Genomic DNA, 17896 nt, shown 5'->3' with positions numbered 1-17896 from the left:
CATAGCACCTATCCCCAGAAGAGCTGCCCCTGGGCCCTGGGAGGTAGGTGGAGCTGGGTTTTGTGGCCCAAGGCCAAGAGCTAATTCTTTCAACTTTTTTCGGCCACTCTGCTATCAGGTGACCAGGACAGCAGGGCCAATCTGAAAGGGGTGCTGTTTATAAAAGTCCCTCATCTGGGGCCAGAAGCTCTGGATCAGCCCCCACAATCCTGCTGACCTCCAGCACCTGCCTCTACAGGTACCTTTCTCGGGCACCTTTCTTAGCCCTTGGGATCCCCCGATATATATCCGGGGAACCACTCGAGATAGAGGGATGCAGGGACCCTGGGTTAGGTGTAGGAAGCCTGAGTTCTAGTTCTTGCCGCCCAGTTCCAGACTTCAGTTTCCCCAATGTTAAATGAGAAGCTTAGACTGGGCCTTGTCTAGGGACCCTTAGTGTGACAAGTGGAGAGGTGGGTAGGGCTCCCCACCTGGCAGGAGGATAGCCCTGGCCTGGCTGAAGCGCAGCCTCAGCCTTCAAGACTATGGGAGGAGGATTTCCCTGGTGGTCCAGTGGTTAAGAATCCTCCTTGCAATGCAGGGGACGCAGGTTCAATCCCTGGTCAGGGAGCTAAGCTCCCATACGCTACAGAGCAATAAGTCCACACACTGCAACCAAGACCCAAGGCAGCCAAATAAATAAACATTTAAAAGCGATGAGAGATGTGAGAGACTTCCCTGGTTGTCCAGGGGTTAGGACTCTGCATTTCCGCTCCAGGGGGCACAGTTCAATCCCTAGTCTGGGAACTGAGATTCCCACATAGTGAGCTGCACAGCCAAAAGAAAAAAGACTGGGAGAATGAGGATTTGTCCTCTCTTTTGGGTCTTAATAAGGAATGGCCTAGGGAAGACAGCATCAAAAGCCATTTGCATGAGCCCTGGGACCTTGGTCTCATCAGTGTTGCGAAGAGGGGAGCAGCTCCCTGTTCCCAAGGTATGAGGAGGTATCAGCAGGAAGGGTCCCCAGGCAGGTTCCCTTTGGCACAATGCCCAGCATACACCCTGCACTGGGGTTCGCAAGAGTGCTTCCCCGTTTTGAAGTGATCACACCGGCCTCAGAATTGGAAACAGGTGATGGGCAGAGGGGAGGGCCAGGGCTGGGAGTTCAGACACTCACGTTGGGAAGCTCAGGGCTCCTTTCCAGGCCTCAGATTCTGTGATGCACCATGGATGAGGTCCTGGGATGCAGAACCTACGTAATTTACTGGATGTAACTCAGTCTTTCTCAATCTGTCTGGCTGGGAACCAAGGAAAGAATGTGAGCAAGTGCTTATTGACTGAATAAACAAGTGAATGAATGGCTCCATCTCGCCCCTCCTTCCTCTTCCCCTGCAGTAGGTACAGATGGCATTGTCCCAACTCAGTCCCTTCTCAGCCATGGAGCTTCTCCTGGCCTCTGCCATCTTCTGCCTGGTATTCTGGGTGGTCAGGACCTGGCGGCCTCGGGTCCCTCAAGGCCTGAAGAGTCCACCGGAGCCCTGGGGCTGGCCTCTGCTTGGGCACATGCTGACATTGGGGAAGAACCCGCACGTGGTCCTGTCGCAGCTGAGCCAGCGCTATGGGGACGTGCTGCAGATCCGCATTGGCTGCACACCCGTGCTGGTGCTCAGCGGCCTGGACACCGTCCGGCAGGCCCTCGTGCGGCAGGGCGATGATTTCAAGGGCCGGCCCGACCTCTACAGCTTCACCTTGGTCACTGATGGCCAGAGCATGACCTTCAACCCAGACTCTGGACCAGTGTGGGCTGCCCGGCGACGCCTGGCCCAGAATGCTCTCAACACCTTCTCTGTGGCCTCAGACCCATCTTCCTCCTCCTCCTGTTACCTGGAGGATCATGTGAGCAAGGAGGCTGAGGCCCTCCTGGGCAAGTTCCAGGAGCTGATGTCAGGGCCTGGGCGCTTCGACCCCTATGGCCATGTGGTGGCATCAGTGGCCAACGTCATCGGTGCCATGTGCTTCGGGCAGCACTTCCCCCAGAGCAGTAAGGAGATGCTCAGTCTGGTGGAGAGCAGCCATGATTTCGTGGAATCCGCCAGCTCCGGGAATCCTGTGGACTTCTTCCCTATCCTTAAATACCTGCCCAACCCGGCTCTGCAAAGGTTCAAGAGCTTCAACCAGAGGTTCCTGCAGTTCGTGCGGAAAACTGTCCAGGAGCACTACCAGGACTTTGACAAGGTAAGCCCAGGGTGCAGGTGGTATGAGGGCACCCTAGAGTCTGGGTGTGGCCCCACTCCCCCAGCACCAAGGCACCCACACAGCTGGGGTGTGGCCAAGGCCCAGGAAGTCTCTGGGACACCTCGGACCAGCTGTGTGACCTGGAGCCAGTCCCTCTCCCTCTCTGGCCTCAGTTTCCTCAGGCCTACAGCATCCTTCTCAGGGCTGCTCAAAGCCCCAGAGAGGTAACCCCGTGCATGGGGCCCTGGCAGAGCCCGCAATGTGGGGTGCTGTTATTAGGAGAAGGCTTTTGTTTTACAGGAACCTGAACCCTGACAGAGGCTAATTCCCAGCTCACATGTCACTTTGCTTCCCTGTACTCACACCAACCTCCTCCTGTGAAATTGGACCCCTGGAGTTATTGAGAGGAAGGGTCAATGGAGTATGAAATGATACTTTAAGCCCTACCTAGGGCTGCTACTGAGCTTCCCAGGTGGTGCTAGTGGTAAAGAACCCTCCTGCCAAGGCAGGAGACGTGAGCTCAATCCCTGGGTCGGGAAGATCCCCTGGAGGAGGGCATGGCAACCCACTCCAGTATTCTTGTCTGGAGAATCCCATGGACAGAGGAGCCTGGTAGGCTACAGTCCGTACATGACTGAAGCGACAGCACACACAGCTACTGCTGTGAGCTCAACTTCCTGCCCAGAGGCCAGCAGCTGGGGCCAGAAAGGATGGGACAAGGGGCTCCAGCCTTCCACCCCAGGAGTGCTGGGGTGACCCTAAACTTATGCCCCCTCAGAACAGCGTCCAGGACATCATAGGCGCCCTGTTCAAGCACAGTGAGGATAACTCCCGAGCCAGCAGTCGCCTCATCTCCCAGGAGAAGACTGTCAACCTTGTCAACGACCTCTTTGCGGCTGGTAGGAGCCAGACTCTTGCCCCTCCATCCCTCAGTGCCTGATGCTCACCCCACAGCCCTGCCCAGCCCTGGGGTCCATCAGATAACCCATCAACCACAAGTCAGGTGGTACAGGACGCAGAGACCAGGCCCAGGCTCAAGGTTTGAGCCCCAGAGGTACCACCAACTCCCGGTGAAAACCCAGCCGAGTCCCTCTCCTCCTCTGGGTCAGTTTCCCCATCTAAACAATAAAGGCTTCTTTAGTCTATAAGTCCAGGCCCTTGTAATCCCAGCAGCTAAACTTAAAAGCAGTTACTCAAGTTTGTGCAGAGGAGATTCTGCCTCAGCCCTTAGAAAAGTCAAGGTGAGGATCTTTGGGGAAGGAAGCAGAGAAAGACAGTGCTTAATACATACTTGGTGGGTGCTTGGTAAATACTGCCTTCTCATTCTTGTCTTCCTTTCTTCCTCACCATGCCCCATGTTGTCCAGGGTTTGACACCATCACAACAGCCATCTCCTGGAGCCTTATGTACCTTGTGACAAATCCTAAGATACAGAGAAAGATCCAGGAGGAGCTGGGTATGTGGTGTCCCCCAGCCCTCTGGTGGAGGGAAGCCTTGGGGTCCAAGGTCATCTGTACAATCTACATACAGCTGTTATGTGTCTACTAAGCCCTGGGTATGCGGTGGTGCCCATCCTTGCCTAGAAGATACTGGAGGGTCACTGGGTCTCAGACCTGTAAACTTGCATAGTACCACGTAGGGTGATGCCTGGTATGAACAGGGATGCAGATGCCATGGAGCAGGGGAGACAGCCCCTAAGCCTTGTCTGTCCTCTGTGCTCTGTAGACAAAGTGGTTGGCAGGGCACGGCGGCCCCGGCTCTCCGACAGACCCCAGCTGCCCTATTTGGAGTCCTTCATCCTGGAGACCTTCCGACACTCCTCCTTCGTCCCCTTCACCATCCCACACAGGTGAGGCCTGCTTCTTCTGCCCTCGCATCCCTGAAGTCTTTGCCCTCTTTTCCCTCCTGCTTCTCAGCCCTGGCCTTGGCATCTCCTTCCTGGCTATGACACCAGATTCCTCCCAGACCTTGGCTTCTACTCTGCCCCAATCCAGTCCAAACATGATCAAAGTACCCAGCTCTCAGAAAACCAAACTCTGACCTCAGCTCTCATTCACCTCCACTCACATTCCCTCCTTCAAGTATGCTCAACCCAGCCAGGCTAGCCTAACCACCCCTCACGAACATGAACCGGCCAGCCTCCAATTTTGCTTGTGCTGGAGCTTCTGCTTGGAATACCTTCTACCTCTTCTCCGGCTACCAGAATCCTATCTTATCCTATTCTAACACAAACTTCCCATCCCCTAGAAGCCTTTCTTGACTCATCCAGCTGGCATAACCTCAGTCTGATATTTTGTAAGATTTAGAGCCATTTGTGCTATAGGATTAGGTCCTGGGACGTTAAGAATGTCAAGAGAGTTAGCAAGCACTTACTTCAGTCCATATGTTGGTCTAGTTATTCCCAGAGGAAGAGGCCTAACTCCTCAGCCAGACTGGGAACTCCCCAGGACTGGCCCAGACTCCCTGCTATTTAGCTCCGGAGAATGGCCAACGGTAGAGTTGGCTACAGACAAAAGTTTAATAAACATTTGTTGAAGAGCAGGACCTGAGAAAGGGGAAGAACCATTTCAACCCTTCTTTGCTCCTGATATTCCCTCCTAGTATACAGTGGGGAGACCACGGTGGGCAGGCTGATGGAGTAGGGTGGAGGTAGGCGCAGGAACCTCCTAAGGTGGGGGAGGGGGCCTTCATCCTGGAGACCTTCCTACCCTCCTCCTTTGTCCCCTTCACCACCCCCACAGGTAAGGACTGCGTGTTCTGCCCTCCCACCCCTGTAGTCTTTGCCATGTTTTGTCCCCTACTTCTGGAGAGAGAAATTAGGAGTTTGGGATTAACGTATATACAACTATTATATATAAAATAGATAATAACAACAAGGATATACTATATAGCACATGGAGGCATATTCAATATCTTCTAATAACCTATCATGGAAAAGAATCTGAAAAAGAATACGTGTATATCAATTTACACAATTGATGTATTAGTTTTGGATGTGATTTGTTTCAGCAAAGTTTCAGCAAACTTTGAAACAAACTAATTTGTTTCAATTAGTTTCAGCAAGGTGATCCAGTTTTACAGATAAAATTAGGAGTTTGGGATTCAGTTTTACAGATAAATTGAATCACTTTGCTGTATATCTGAAACTAACACAACATTGTAAATTAGCTATATGTCAATTTTTGGACTTCCTCAGTGATCCAGGGGTTAAGACTCTGCCTTCCAGTGCAGGGGATGTGGGCTCAACCCCTGGTTGGGGAGATAAAGTTCCACATGCCACAGGCATGGGACCAAAAAAAAGTTTTTAAAAGATGCCAATAATTATATGTCCATTTTTTTAATGGTTAAAAAAGAAACCCTTCCAGAGACACACCTCAATTTTCCAGCCCCTGAAACTGACAGAGCCCTCTTCCCTCCTTAGCACAACAAGGGATACGACACTGAATGGCTTCTTCATACCCAAGGAACGCTGTGTCTTCATAAACCAGTGGCAGGTCAACCATGACCCGTGAGTACACATCCCCCACTGGAAAATGTGTGATGTTCAGCAGTCAGGAAAGCCGTTCGGCCCCCTAGGAACTGGTTACACAATAAAGGAATGCTGCCTCGATGGCTAGTTAGCCTGCTCTAAGGCGTAAAATGTAGGTCCATGTTTCTCACTCTAGTGCATTGACTAGGAAGTTGGTTATAGATTATGGTGCTCTGTACCCCAACGTTCTGCATCGGGTGGTAAGGTGGAGTACCTCAGGTGATTCTGATGTGAATAACTTAGGGACTTCTTTGGATAATCCCACTTTAGTCGATAAGTAGAAGAATCATATAATTTACCATCCAAACTAGGGCCCTTCTGAGCATAAAAAAAGATGCTATCGATAATTACTACAAAACCATAAGCATAAACGAGGATGGACTGTTGGTCCCCTTTGTATATTGAGTAGGATAGAGATGGACAGATGTTCCTTCTTTGAACTTCTTTTAAAGTATGATTTCTTTAAAATAGCAAGTTACTATTAAAAAGCACTATTTCCAAGGCTGGTGATTTTAGAGAGAGCTATGTAAAGAAACAAGCATCAGAAAACAGTTTGGCTCCTTTCTCCACTCTCCTTTCCTTGCTCTATTAGATCTATTCTAACACAGAAGTCCCCCCCACCAGGCCTTTCCCCTGAAGGGTCTCCCCAACCCAGAGATTCCACTTCCTCTGTTCATCTTGCAGGAAGCTGTGGGGGGACCCATCTGTGTTCCGGCCAGAGAGATTCCTCACGTCTGATGGCACCACCATTGATAAGACGGCAAGCGAGAAAGTGTTACTCTTCGGCATGGGCAAGCGCCGGTGCATAGGGGAGGTCATGGCCAGGTGGGAGGTCTTCCTCTTCCTGGCCATCTTGCTGCAGCGGCTGGAGTTCAGCGTGCCACCAGGTGTGAAAGTGGACCTAACCCCCACCTATGGGCTGACCATGAAGCATGCCCGCTGTGAGCACGTGCAGGCACGGCTGCGCTTCCACATCAAGTGAAGAAGTTGCTGGCGTTCTGAGGCAGAGGGAAGGGAAGGGTGGGGGGTCACTGAGGAACCTTGTTTCTTTTCCTTTCTTTCTTTTTAATTAACAGCTATATATACCATACAATTGTAGGCCAGCTATACTTCAAAAAATAAACAACCTCATAGAAACAGAGATTAGATTTGTGGTTACAGTGGGGGAGGGAAAATTTGAATGAAGGTGGTCAAAAGGCACAAATTTCCAGTTATAAGGTAAATAAGTACTAGAAATGTGATATATAATGTGATTAATATAATTAACACTACTGTACATTATATATGAAAGTTGTTAGGAGTAAATCCTAAAAGTTCTCATCACAAGAAATAATTTTTTCTATTTCCTTAATTTTGTATCTATTCAAGATGATAGATGTTCAGTAAACTTATTGTGATAATCATTTCATGATGCTTATAAGTCCATCATTATGCTGTACACCTTAAACTTACAGAACGCTATACATCAGTCATGTCTCAACAAAACTAAAAAAAGAAAGGGGCAGAAGACACAGATAGACAGTTCTCTGAAGAAGATATGCAAAGGGACAAGTACATGAAAAAATACTCAACATTATTAGTTATTGCATGCATGTGTCCAATTCTGTGTGACCACAAGGACTGCAGCCTGCCAGGCTCCTCAGTCCATGTGATTCTCCAGGCAAGAATCCTGGGGTGAGTTGCCATGCCCTCCTCCAGGGGACCTTCTCAATCCAGAGACCAAACCCATGTCTTTTATGTCTAACCTGCATTGGCAGGTGGGTTCTTTACCACTAGCGCCACCTGGGAAGCCCTATTAGTTATTAGGGAAATGCAAATCAAAAACACAACGAGGTACCATTTCACACCTACTAGAACGGCTATTGGAGAAGGCAATGGCACCCCACTCCAGTACTCTTGCCTGGAAAATCCCATGGATGGAGGAGCCTGGTAGGCTGTAGTCCATGGGGTCACTAAGAGTAGGATACGACTGAGCGACTTCCCTTTCACTTTTCACTTTCATGCATTGGAGAAGGAAATGGCAACCCACTCCAGTGTTCTTGCCTGGAGAATCTCAGGGACGGGGGAGCCTGGTGGGCTTCCGTCTATGTGGTCTCACAGAGTCAGACACAACTGAAGCGACTTAGCAGCAGCAGCAGCAGCAGCAGAATGGCTACAATAAAAATTAAAAACTAGACTGTTATTTGGGAATCCCCTGGCAATCTGCTAGTTAGGATTCCATGCTTACACTGCACAGGGCCCAGATTCTATCACTGGTCAGGGAACTAAGATTGTGCAAGCTGTGCAGTGTGGGGGGAAAAAAAAAAAAAAACTAACCTATGATCATATGATCACCTCAATAGATGCAGAAAAAGCATTTAATAAAATTCAACATCCATTTTTGATATTTAAAAAACTCAACAAAGTAGATATAGAGGGAATGTACCTCACATAATAAAGGCCATATATGATAAGCTCACTGTTAACATCATACTCAATGGTGAAAGCTAAAAGCATTCTTCTAAGATCATGAACAAGACAAGGATGCCCACTCTCACTACTTTTATTGAACATAGTGTTGGAAGTCCTTCCCAGACCATTTAGACAAGAAAAATAAATTAAAAAGCATCCAAATTGAAAAGGAAGAAGTAAAACTGTCCTATTTGCAGATGACATGATATTACATTTAGAAAACCCTAAAGACTCCACTAAAAAATTACTAGAAATTATAAACAAATTCAGTAAAGTTTCAGAATTCAAAATCAATATGCAAATATCTGTGGCATTTCTATACACTGATAGTGAACTATTGGAAAGAGAAATTAAGAAAGCAATCCCACTTACAATTGCTTCAAAAAGAATAAAATATCTACAGATAAATTTAACTAAGGAGGTAAAAGAAACCCACTTAAAACTGGACTTCTTCCCAATGGCTCAGCAGGTAAAGCATCCACCTGCAATGCAAAAGACATAGGAGTCAAGAGTTTGTTAAGCCACTCCAGTATTCTTGCCTGAAAAATCCCATGGACAGGAGCCTGCTGGGCTATAGTCCATGGGGTCACAAAGAATCAGACACGACTGAGCAACCAAACACACATGCAAGCACACTGAAAACAATAAGACACTGGTGAGAGAAAGTGAAGAAGAAACAAATAAATGGAAAGATATTCTGTGCTAATGGATTGGAAGAATTAATATTCTAAAATGTCCATACTTTCCAAAGCAATCTACAGATTCAAGACAATCCCTATCAGAATTCCAATGGCATTTTAAACAGATACATAACAAACAATCCTAAAATTGGCATAGAAGCATAAAAAAAGATCCTAAATAACCAAAACAACTTTGAGAAGAAAGAATACGGTTGGATGCATCATAATCTCTGATTTCAAACTGTATTACAAAGGTATAGTCATCGAAACAGTATGGTATTGGCCTAAAAACAGACACAATAGAACAGAACAGAGAGCCCAGAAATAAATCTATGCATACATGGTCAATCAATTTTTGACAAAGGAGTCAAAAATATCCAATGGGGATAGGGTGGTCTCTTCAACAACCAGTGTTGGGAAACAGGACAGTCAAATGCAAATGAATAAAATTGGACTGCTATCTTACACCACACACAAAAATTAATTCAAAAGGGATCAAAGATATATCCATAAGACCTGAAACCATAAAACTAGAAGGAAACATAAGTGGTAAGCTCCTTGATATTAGTCTTGGTGGTGATTTTTTGGGTTTGAAACCAAAGGCAGTGGGAACAAAAGCAAAAATAAACAAACAGGACTACACCAAACTAAAAAACTTCTTCATGGTAAAGGAAACCATCAACAAAACAAAAAGGCCGACTGACAGAATAAGAGGTGTATGCTAAGTTGTTTGAGTCATGTCTGACTCTTTGTGACCCCATGGACCATAACCTGCCATGGGATTCTCCAGGCAATAATACTGGAGTGGGTTGCCACGACCTCCTCCAGGGGATCTTCCAGCCCCATGAATCTGTAATTATATACATTATATATATATTAATTATCCATATATTATATAATTAAAATTTGCAACAATATGAATCAATCTTGAGGGCATTATGCTAAATGAAATAATCCAGACAGAGAAAGCCAAATAACATATGAACTCACTTATATGAGAAATCTAAAAATAAAGACAAAGTCCCAATACCCCAAACAAACAAACAAAAAAACAAGCTCACGTATCTAGAGAACAAATTGGTCATAGCCAGAGGTAGGGGTGGGGACAGGGGTTTCATAATGGGTGAAGGATGTTAAAAAGTACAAACTTCCAGCCATAAAGTAAGTAATGGGAATGTAATGTATAGTATTGTAACTTTAGTTAACAATAGTATTTTGAATATTTGAAAGATGCTAAGAGAGTAAATCTTAAAAGTAATCATTACAAGAAAAAATTGTAACTATGTGTGGTGACTTATGTTAACTAGATTTGTGTGGTGATCATTTTGCAATATATACAAATAGTGAATCATTATGTTTTATATCTGATACTATAATAATGTTATATCAATTATATCACAATTTAAAAAATGGACATTAACATGTTGGTGGGGACCTGGAAAAACTGTAACCTTTGTGCATTACAAGGATGAATATAAAATGATACAATCCCCGTGGAAAATGGTTAGGCAGTTCCTCAAAAAGTTAAGCATATAATTACCATGTGACCCAACAAGTCTAAGGTATTTATATAAAAGAACTGAAAACAGGTGTTTGAACAAAAACTTGCATAGAAATGTCCAGAGCAGCATTATTCTCAATAGTTAAAAGGTGGAAACAACCCAAGTGTCCAACAACAGGTGTACGGATAAATAAAATGTGGCATCAACATATAATGGAATGGTATTCAGCCATGAAAAAGGAATGGCATTCTACAATATGTGTAAACTTTGAAAACATTATGCTAAGTGGAATAAGCCTGGTACAAAAGGACACATATTATATGATTCCACTTACGTGAGGTATCTGCTGCTGCTGCTGCTGCTAAGTCACTTGAGTCGTGTCCGACTCTGTGCGACCCCATAGACGGCAGCCACCAGGCTCCGCCATCCCTGGGATTCTCCAGGCAAGAACACTGGAGTGAGTTGCCATTTCCTTCTCCAATGCATGAAAGTGAAAAGTGAAAGTGAAGTCGCTCAGTCATGTCTGACTCTTAGCGACCCCATGGACTGCAGCCCACCAGGCTCCTCCGTCCATGGGATTTTCCAAGCAAGAGTACTGGAGTGGGGTGCCATTGCCTTCTCCGACGTGAGGTATCTAGATTAGGCAAATTTATAGAGAAAGAATTTTAGAGGTCACCAAGGGCTGGGGAAGGGGTTGGGAAGGGAAGAATGGAGAGTTACTGTTTAACAACTGCAGAGTTTCTGTTTGGGATGATGAAAAATTCTAGAAATGAATAGTAGTAATAGTTGCATCATGAATATACTTAATGCCACTGATTGACACACAAATAGTTAAAATGGTAAATTTTGTTATGCATATTTTACTACGGTTTTAAAGGCAAGTAAAACATAATAAAGTATTGTGTTCAATAAAAGAAAACAAGGATAAAAGCCATGAAAAGACACGGAGGAACTTTAAACACATATTGCTGACTGAAAGAAGCCAATCTGAAAAGGTTACCATTTTTATGAATCCAACTATATGACATTCTGAAAAAAGTAAAACAATGGAGACAGTAGCAGATTAGTGGTTGCCGCAAGTTCAAGGATAAGAAGGTGGCCGGGAGGAGGGGGAGATGAACAGGAGGAGCACAGAGCGGTTTTAGGGCAGTGAAACGATTCTGTCAGTGCCATAACGGTGGGTACACGGCATTTGTCTCGACCCAAAGAAAGTACAAGAATGAACCCTGTTGTAAACTATGGATTTTAGTTACTAGAAATGTATCAATACTGATTCACTAATTGTAAAATGATTACGATTATTGCAAGTAATACAAGATGTTAGTAACAGGGGAAACTGGGAGCAGGGAAGGCAGGTACACGGGCACTCTCAGTACTTTAAAACTGTTCCAAAAATGGCCTATCAATTAAGAACACAAAAGGCAAGTAGTCCAACAAAAATATTGCAAAAACATTAGGGAACAAAGGCCCAGGCTGTCCCCTGTCTTCATGGGGCCCTGGGGGAGGTGCACTCACCATGCTCATATCTGTAGTTCCAGAGCCCTCTCTTCCCATCCAATGCGCCAGTGTTTCCACCTGCAAAATGGAGGCAGAGAGCAGAATTACTTCCATCTTATAAGAGCACTCTCTTCTAAGTGCATACTAAGTTTTCTTTGGTCTTCACAAAATGAGAGACCTATGCACTATTTTTTTTTTTAATGTTTATTTATCTGGCTGCACCAGGTCTTAATTTCGGTATGCAAGATCTTTAGCTGTGGCATTCCAGATCTAGTTCCCTGACCAAGGATGGAACCCCGGGCCCCCTGCATTGGAAGTTTGGAGTCTTAGCCACTGGACCATCGGGGAAGTTCCTGTTCATTATGTTTCATATGTATGAACAAGGCCCTTCACACACACACACACACACACACAAAAATGGATACAGAAAAACAGAACTTGAGGATGCTAAGACTTGGTCTTCATCTCTTCCCACACACATCTGAACTGACCACCTGCCTCCTTAATGCCCCTCCAGCCCGAGGCTCTTTCCAAGGACACATCTTTATACTTGAGAGACCGACTGGGTATAGTGTGACTCCCTTGGCGGGTTAGGGAAAATGATGGAAGAATTCTCAGGGAGGGTCCTAGGAGGTAGAAGAGAATGACAGAGAAGAACGGCTGTGCCCACACAGCTATCCTGAAATAGCTTCATCCACATGGGCAGTCGAGTGAGTTCTGCAAAGTGAATCCTCTTTTCCTATTGCCTCTTATCCCTGTATTAGAGATGTATTCTGTAGGAAAAATAGCCACTAAATAGTTCAAATTGAAAATTTAGTAAGAAGATGGCTCAGATGGTGACCAGTCCCTAGGTGTCCTAGGAGGTCCTAGGAGGGACTTTACTGACTTTTGATCCTGCCAGCACCCCTTTCCAACTAGCCCATATACTTGACTGCTGGACCTCACTTCCTACCGCTTCTGAGCGATAACCACAAGGACTACGGGCTAAGCTGCAATGCCACCTTCGGCCAACAGGACCACTACTACCTAACACACGCCATCTGCACTCTTGCTGACACGTTCCTTCAGTTAATTTTTGCCTTCTTTGTTTCTAATCAAGATTCAGCCTTATATGTCCTACAAATTGCAGTTCTCTGAGATGAGATGACCCACTCCAGTGTTCTTGCCTGAAGAATCCCAGAGACGGGCGAGCCTGGTGGGCTGCTGTCTATGGGGTCGCGCGGAGTTGGACATGACTGAAGCGACTTAGCAGCAGCAGCAGCAGCAGAGATGAGATGAAAACAAGCCAGACCTCATTTCCAAAGTGTTCATCCAGTGGCTGAATTGCCCCAACCTTCTGGAAATAATCATGGCTGTCTGCGGTTTTGAAGAAAATAATATAAGAGTAAAATCAGGACTTCGCTGGTGGTCCTGTGGTAAAGAATCTGCCTGCCAATGCAGGGGACACGGGTTTGATCCCTGGTGTGGGAAGATCTCACATGCTGCTGGGCAATAAGCCTGTGCACCACAACTACAAAGCCCGCGTGCCTCGAGCCCATGTTCCGCCGCAAGAGAAGCCACCAGTCAGGAGCCCATGCGCTGCAACTACAGACTAGGCCCCACTCACCGCAACTAGAGAAAACCTGCACACGGAAATGAAGTCCCAGCACAGCCACAGATAAATAAATTAATTAATTAAAAAAAAGAAAAAGAACAAAACCAGCCAGATTCTCTGTTAAAGTCCTGGAGGAAGAAAGCACCTCACTTGAGCTCCACTTGTCTGTTTCCAGGCCTGTCCTCACACCCAAAGCAAACTCCTCAAGGAAACCTCTGAGGAAAGCCAGCTCACCTGTCAGACGAAGGAGGCATAGCTCTGCCCCAGGGAGTTGTGGTCCGAGGGAGAGGACAGTCCTATCCTGGGAACCTGAGACCCGTTCCTGCATGTCGCAAGCTGAGGAAGGAGACAGCAGCCCTACCGGGGGGCTCCAGTCTGAGGGGGAAATGAGCCTGCTCTGCAAGGCCCAGTCTAATAATTGGGCTGCAGCCCAGGCCTGGGAATCTCAAGAAACACCTCCCTGTCTGAGCAAGGAGATGGGCCCTTGCTCTGGGAGCTCCAGTCTGTCAGGGACATGGTCCTATCCTTCTGGAGCCTCTAACTACTGGAAAACTCCACTAAGGCACCCTATCGGCACACGTTCAGTTCAGTCTCTCAGTTGTGTCCGACTCTTTGTGACCCCATGGACTGCAGCACACCAGGCCTCCCTGTCCATCCCCAGCTCCCAGAGTTTACCGAAACTCACGTCCATTGAGTCGATGATACCATCCAACCATCTCATCCTCTGTTGTCCCCTTGTAAAGACCCCCAACAAGCAACAAACAGACACTACCATACTTTGCCCATCCAAGACTCAGTCAAGGCCCAGCGGCGGTCACCCTAGGTCACTGCCCTGGCTGGCTCCCTGTGGTCAGAAGTTGGCCTGAGCTTCTCACGCACACCTGGCCAATCTTTAACTCACTTGGGCTGACTTAGGGTTCCCTTCGTGCCAGGGCCAAAGGAGCAGAAATGGGACGTGGAGACTTTGCCCCCCATGCACCTTCTGCCTCCCACAGCAGGCTGGAGGCAGACTGAAACAGTTCTGTCCTGTCCCTGTCTGGGCAGGCCCTGGACATACATCATCCCAGGTTGTTCTCACAAAAACCTCAGAAGGCAGATACTGTGACCACCCCTTTAGAGATAAGGAACACAAGGCTCAGAATTGGTGGGGGAGGGACTCAGAGCTGGGTCTATTCCCCTGCCTCACCTCCTTAGCCAGGACTGTCTGGCTAGAACAGGGCAGCTCAGAAATGCAATACGATCATTGAACCGTGTGAAGAGTTGGAGAGAAAACTGGGCTGGAGGATTAGGAGCCCTGAACTCAGGTTTTAGGTGTGGTAAATTTGGGCAAGTCCCTCCCTTTCACTGGGCCTCTGATCCCCCATCCTCAGCCAGCTCTGAGGTCTTACCATAAACCAAGATCAGGCCACTGGCAATGATCCCTGGTCTGCTATGGGCAACATCCCACGAGAATCTGGCAAACTGCGGGGTGCAGGGCACTGGGGAAGGGTAATTTGGCAAAGATGAAATGGGGGGAAGACCCCTATACTGGGAAAAGCCCTGGGCTGGGAATTTCATGTCAGCCTAACAGGGGAAATTAAGTGATTTTTCAAAGTCTCCTATCTTGTCCAGTTCAGACTCTCAACTCCTTTTATCAGAGGCATCCACCCCTAACTAGCACTTTCCTTTACATAACTCAGTTCATGGGACTTCCCTGGTGGTCCAGTGGCTAAGTCTCCTCGCTGTCAATGCAGGGGGGCCAGGTTCCATGCCTGGTCAGAGAACTAGATCCCATCCCTGGTCAGAGAACTAGATCCCATATGCTGCAACTAACCGTTCGCATGCCTCAAATAAAGAGTCCTCGTGCCACAGTGAAGATCAAGGATCTCAAGCGCTGCAACTTAGACCTGGTGCCGCCAAATAAAACTTTTTTTTTTTTTAATTAAAAAACAACCCCTCAGTTCAGGTTCTTGAGAGAGGAGTTTGATTGAACCACCCATTTGTCAGTCAGCGTTGGGTCCCCTCAGAACAGAATCTACCTTTGGTCCAAATAGTCACAGCACACCTGCCGCCTTGGCAGGTGGACCCTGCAAACCAGGCCCAGGAAAGACAGTGGCATAGAAAAAAGCTAGCAGAGCCACGTAAGAGACCCCGTTTGTCATCTTCTCCTGCCCTGCCCACTCCTCCCCATGCCTTTAGTGCAAAGCAATCTTACCCTCACCCTCAGTACTCCCTGAGACTCCAAAAGGCTGGGTTTCTTGGCAAATTGGAAAAAAAAAAACACATCACTATTCTTTTTTTTTTTTTTTACTGTGGTGTAGTTAATAAAACTGGAGTAGGAAATAGCAACCCGCTCCAGTATTCTTGCCTGGAAAATTCCATGGACAGAGGAGCCTGGCAGGCTACAGTCTGTGTGGTCACAAAGAGCTGGACACGACTGAGCTCACACACAACCAGTTAGTAAAACATAACTATTCTTATTGTTGGCCCAGCTCAATCCTTCTCTGAAAAGGAGTGTGACACTAGGGTGGGTGGTCCTTCCTGGTTCCTCCTTCTCCTCAGGGTGACCTCTGCCCAGGATCCCCTTGGTCCCTGTGCAAATGAACCCAGTCACTAGGAAACCCTCCCACCCCAGATCTGCCCAGATTAGTCTTAGTCCAAAGGCAACTTGCTGCCCAAGAAAAGATGTTCCAACTGACAGAGAAATCTGAGGAGGGAGCAGACTTCTGAAAGAAGGGTGGTGAGTGCACCATCTGGGTAGGGGAAACCAGAGGCTGGATTTTCGTACTGCAAACTTTATGTAGTTCAAAGAGTCAATCCCTGAGTCAGCCCTCCACCTTAACCCTGGCATTGGCTCCTCTCTATGAGAGGGGGCTGCCACCAGAGGTCATTCCTCCACCCTGAGCTGAGTTCTCCATCCCTTAATGATACCCTCTTTCAAAATGTGCTCCCCAAGACCCTGCACTCCGGTTACCCCTCGACCCATAACGTAACACCTGATTCACAAGATGCCCCTGAAATTGGGGACATAATTCAAGGATCTGTAGCTGTAGCAGCAACTCTTAGGCTGTGCAGGGGAGGGGATATTTTTGAGTGGGGAGCCTGCCTAACGTGGTGCTAGAAGTAAAGAACCCACCTGCCATCGCGGGAGACATAAGAAATGTGGGTTCAATCCCTGGGTCAGGAAGATCCCCTGGAGGAGGGCATGGCAACCTACTCCAGTATTCTTGCCTGGAAAATCCCATGGACAGAGGAGCCTGGGGGGTTACAGTCCATAGGGTTGCACAGAGTTGGACATGACTGAATCAACTTAGCACGCAGCGCACCTGCCCAATGCACCTAACCCTCACTAAGGGGGGAGGCAGCCTCTGGCCTCCCTTGAGGCCACCTGCACTCTCCCTTTAGGTCCTGTGTGCCAGCGACGTTTCTAGTATTAGAAACATGGTGATACTCAATATGCTTCCCCAGGTCAACCCTTCGCCTCTGCACCCTCCCACTCCTCCTGGGCAGGTAATTAATAAGAGTCTGATCTCCAGCAAGGCCTGGGAAAGGGCGAGGGGATAAGGCAGGAGGCTGGCTCACAGAAAGAAATCTAAATCTCAGCTCCCCCACACACCCTGGGCCAGTTGCATAACCTTCCCAGGTCTATATTTTCTCAACTTGCAACTGGAGATAATAATCCTACCCCACAGGGCTGGGGAGGAGATGGAGTGTATAATACGTCAGGTATTAAGTCAGTGCTCCACACATACATGCACACACACACCAGGAATACTGGGAAAGTCTCAGGCAGGACTGAACTCAGGATCTGGATGTGGCTTGAGCAGCTGTGTGTATCCCAGGCCCCATATGAGTGAGCCAGCATTCCTGGGACCCCGCACCCTCTCAGAGGTCTTGCCAGGGCCTGGGCTCAGCCTACTTCCTTCCACTGCTCCCCCCACCCAGCAGCTGGGGAGGGATAGGGGTGCTGGCGTGCCAGGGAACAATGGGCCCCCAACCCCTTCCGGCCCATTGCGTGAGAAGGAGCTGCGGGAAGGAAACTCACCTCCCAGTGGGACTGGCCTCCTCCGCCTTGATGTCTGCCCTAGGGAGGGCTGGAGACCCCCCATGCTGCTCAAGGAGGGGGGGCACCTGTGTACTCCAGGCCTCTCACTCTCAGTACATTCTGTTCCTGCACCTGGACTGGCCACCCCTACCCCCTTTCAGAGGCATTCCTGCCCCCCTCCCCAGGGGCTGGGCTGGGTCCTCCTGCAGGAGTCTACGGCCCTGTTCTCATTCATCTCTGTGGCCGCAGTGTGGCCTGGCTAGAGCAGTCCCAATTGGTAAGCGTTGACAACTGATTGAGTGACTGAACACAAGAAGCCAGCCGAGGGATGGTCAGGGCCCAGGGGCTGAGCCAGGAAAGATGGAAGAAAGAGAAGGCTCCAGCTCAGGGCTCAGCCAAAACTCT

General features: G+C 47.8%; 1 protein-coding gene and 1 long non-coding RNA gene across 4 annotated transcripts; one reads left to right on the top strand and one right to left on the bottom strand.

The window, feature by feature from the left end:
• The first annotated feature begins 90 nt into the window (after positions 1-90).
• On the top strand, positions 91-7146 carry CYP1A2 (cytochrome P450 family 1 subfamily A member 2). Of its 3 annotated transcripts, none has more exons than XM_019983938.2 (7): positions 91-238; positions 1375-2214; positions 2993-3113; positions 3581-3670; positions 3940-4063; positions 5636-5722; positions 6428-7146. In XM_019983938.2, exons 2-7 carry the CDS (start codon positions 1384-1386, stop codon positions 6723-6725), a joined length of 1551 nt encoding a protein of 516 aa, XP_019839497.2. In that variant the 5' UTR covers positions 91-238; positions 1375-1383; the 3' UTR covers positions 6726-7146. The 3 variants fall into 3 exon arrangements, with proteins under 3 accessions (XP_019839497.2, XP_019839499.2, XP_019839498.2); XM_019983939.2 differs by lacking the exon at positions 91-238 and adding an exon at positions 892-973; XM_019983940.2 differs by lacking the exon at positions 5636-5722.
• A 750-nt stretch (positions 7147-7896) lies between these two features.
• LOC109575669 (uncharacterized) lies at positions 7897-14434 on the bottom strand. The gene is made up of 3 exons (XR_002183270.2): positions 14153-14434; positions 11892-11951; positions 7897-8676 (listed from the first exon to the last, which is right to left on the bottom strand). It is a non-coding gene; the product is annotated as an uncharacterized lncRNA (long non-coding RNA).
• Between the last annotated feature and the right edge of the window lie 3462 nt (positions 14435-17896).

Source organism: Bos indicus, chromosome 21, assembly GCF_029378745.1.
Source record: "Bos indicus isolate NIAB-ARS_2022 breed Sahiwal x Tharparkar chromosome 21, NIAB-ARS_B.indTharparkar_mat_pri_1.0, whole genome shotgun sequence".
Lineage (NCBI taxonomy): Eukaryota > Metazoa > Chordata > Mammalia > Artiodactyla > Bovidae > Bos > Bos indicus.
Note: the sequence above shows the minus strand (reverse complement) of the source record. Positions and strands in the feature narration are given on the sequence as shown.

Coding starts and splice junctions, on each gene's coding strand:
- CYP1A2 (XM_019983938.2), top strand. CDS start 1,384: ATGGCATTGTCCCAACTCAGTCCCTTCTCAGCCATGGAGCTTCTCCTG. Junction 2,215..2,992: donor ACTACCAGGACTTTGACAAG/GTAAGCCCAGGG, acceptor ATGCCCCCTCAG/AACAGCGTCCAGGACATCAT. Junction 3,114..3,580: donor CAACGACCTCTTTGCGGCTG/GTAGGAGCCAGA, acceptor CATGTTGTCCAG/GGTTTGACACCATCACAACA.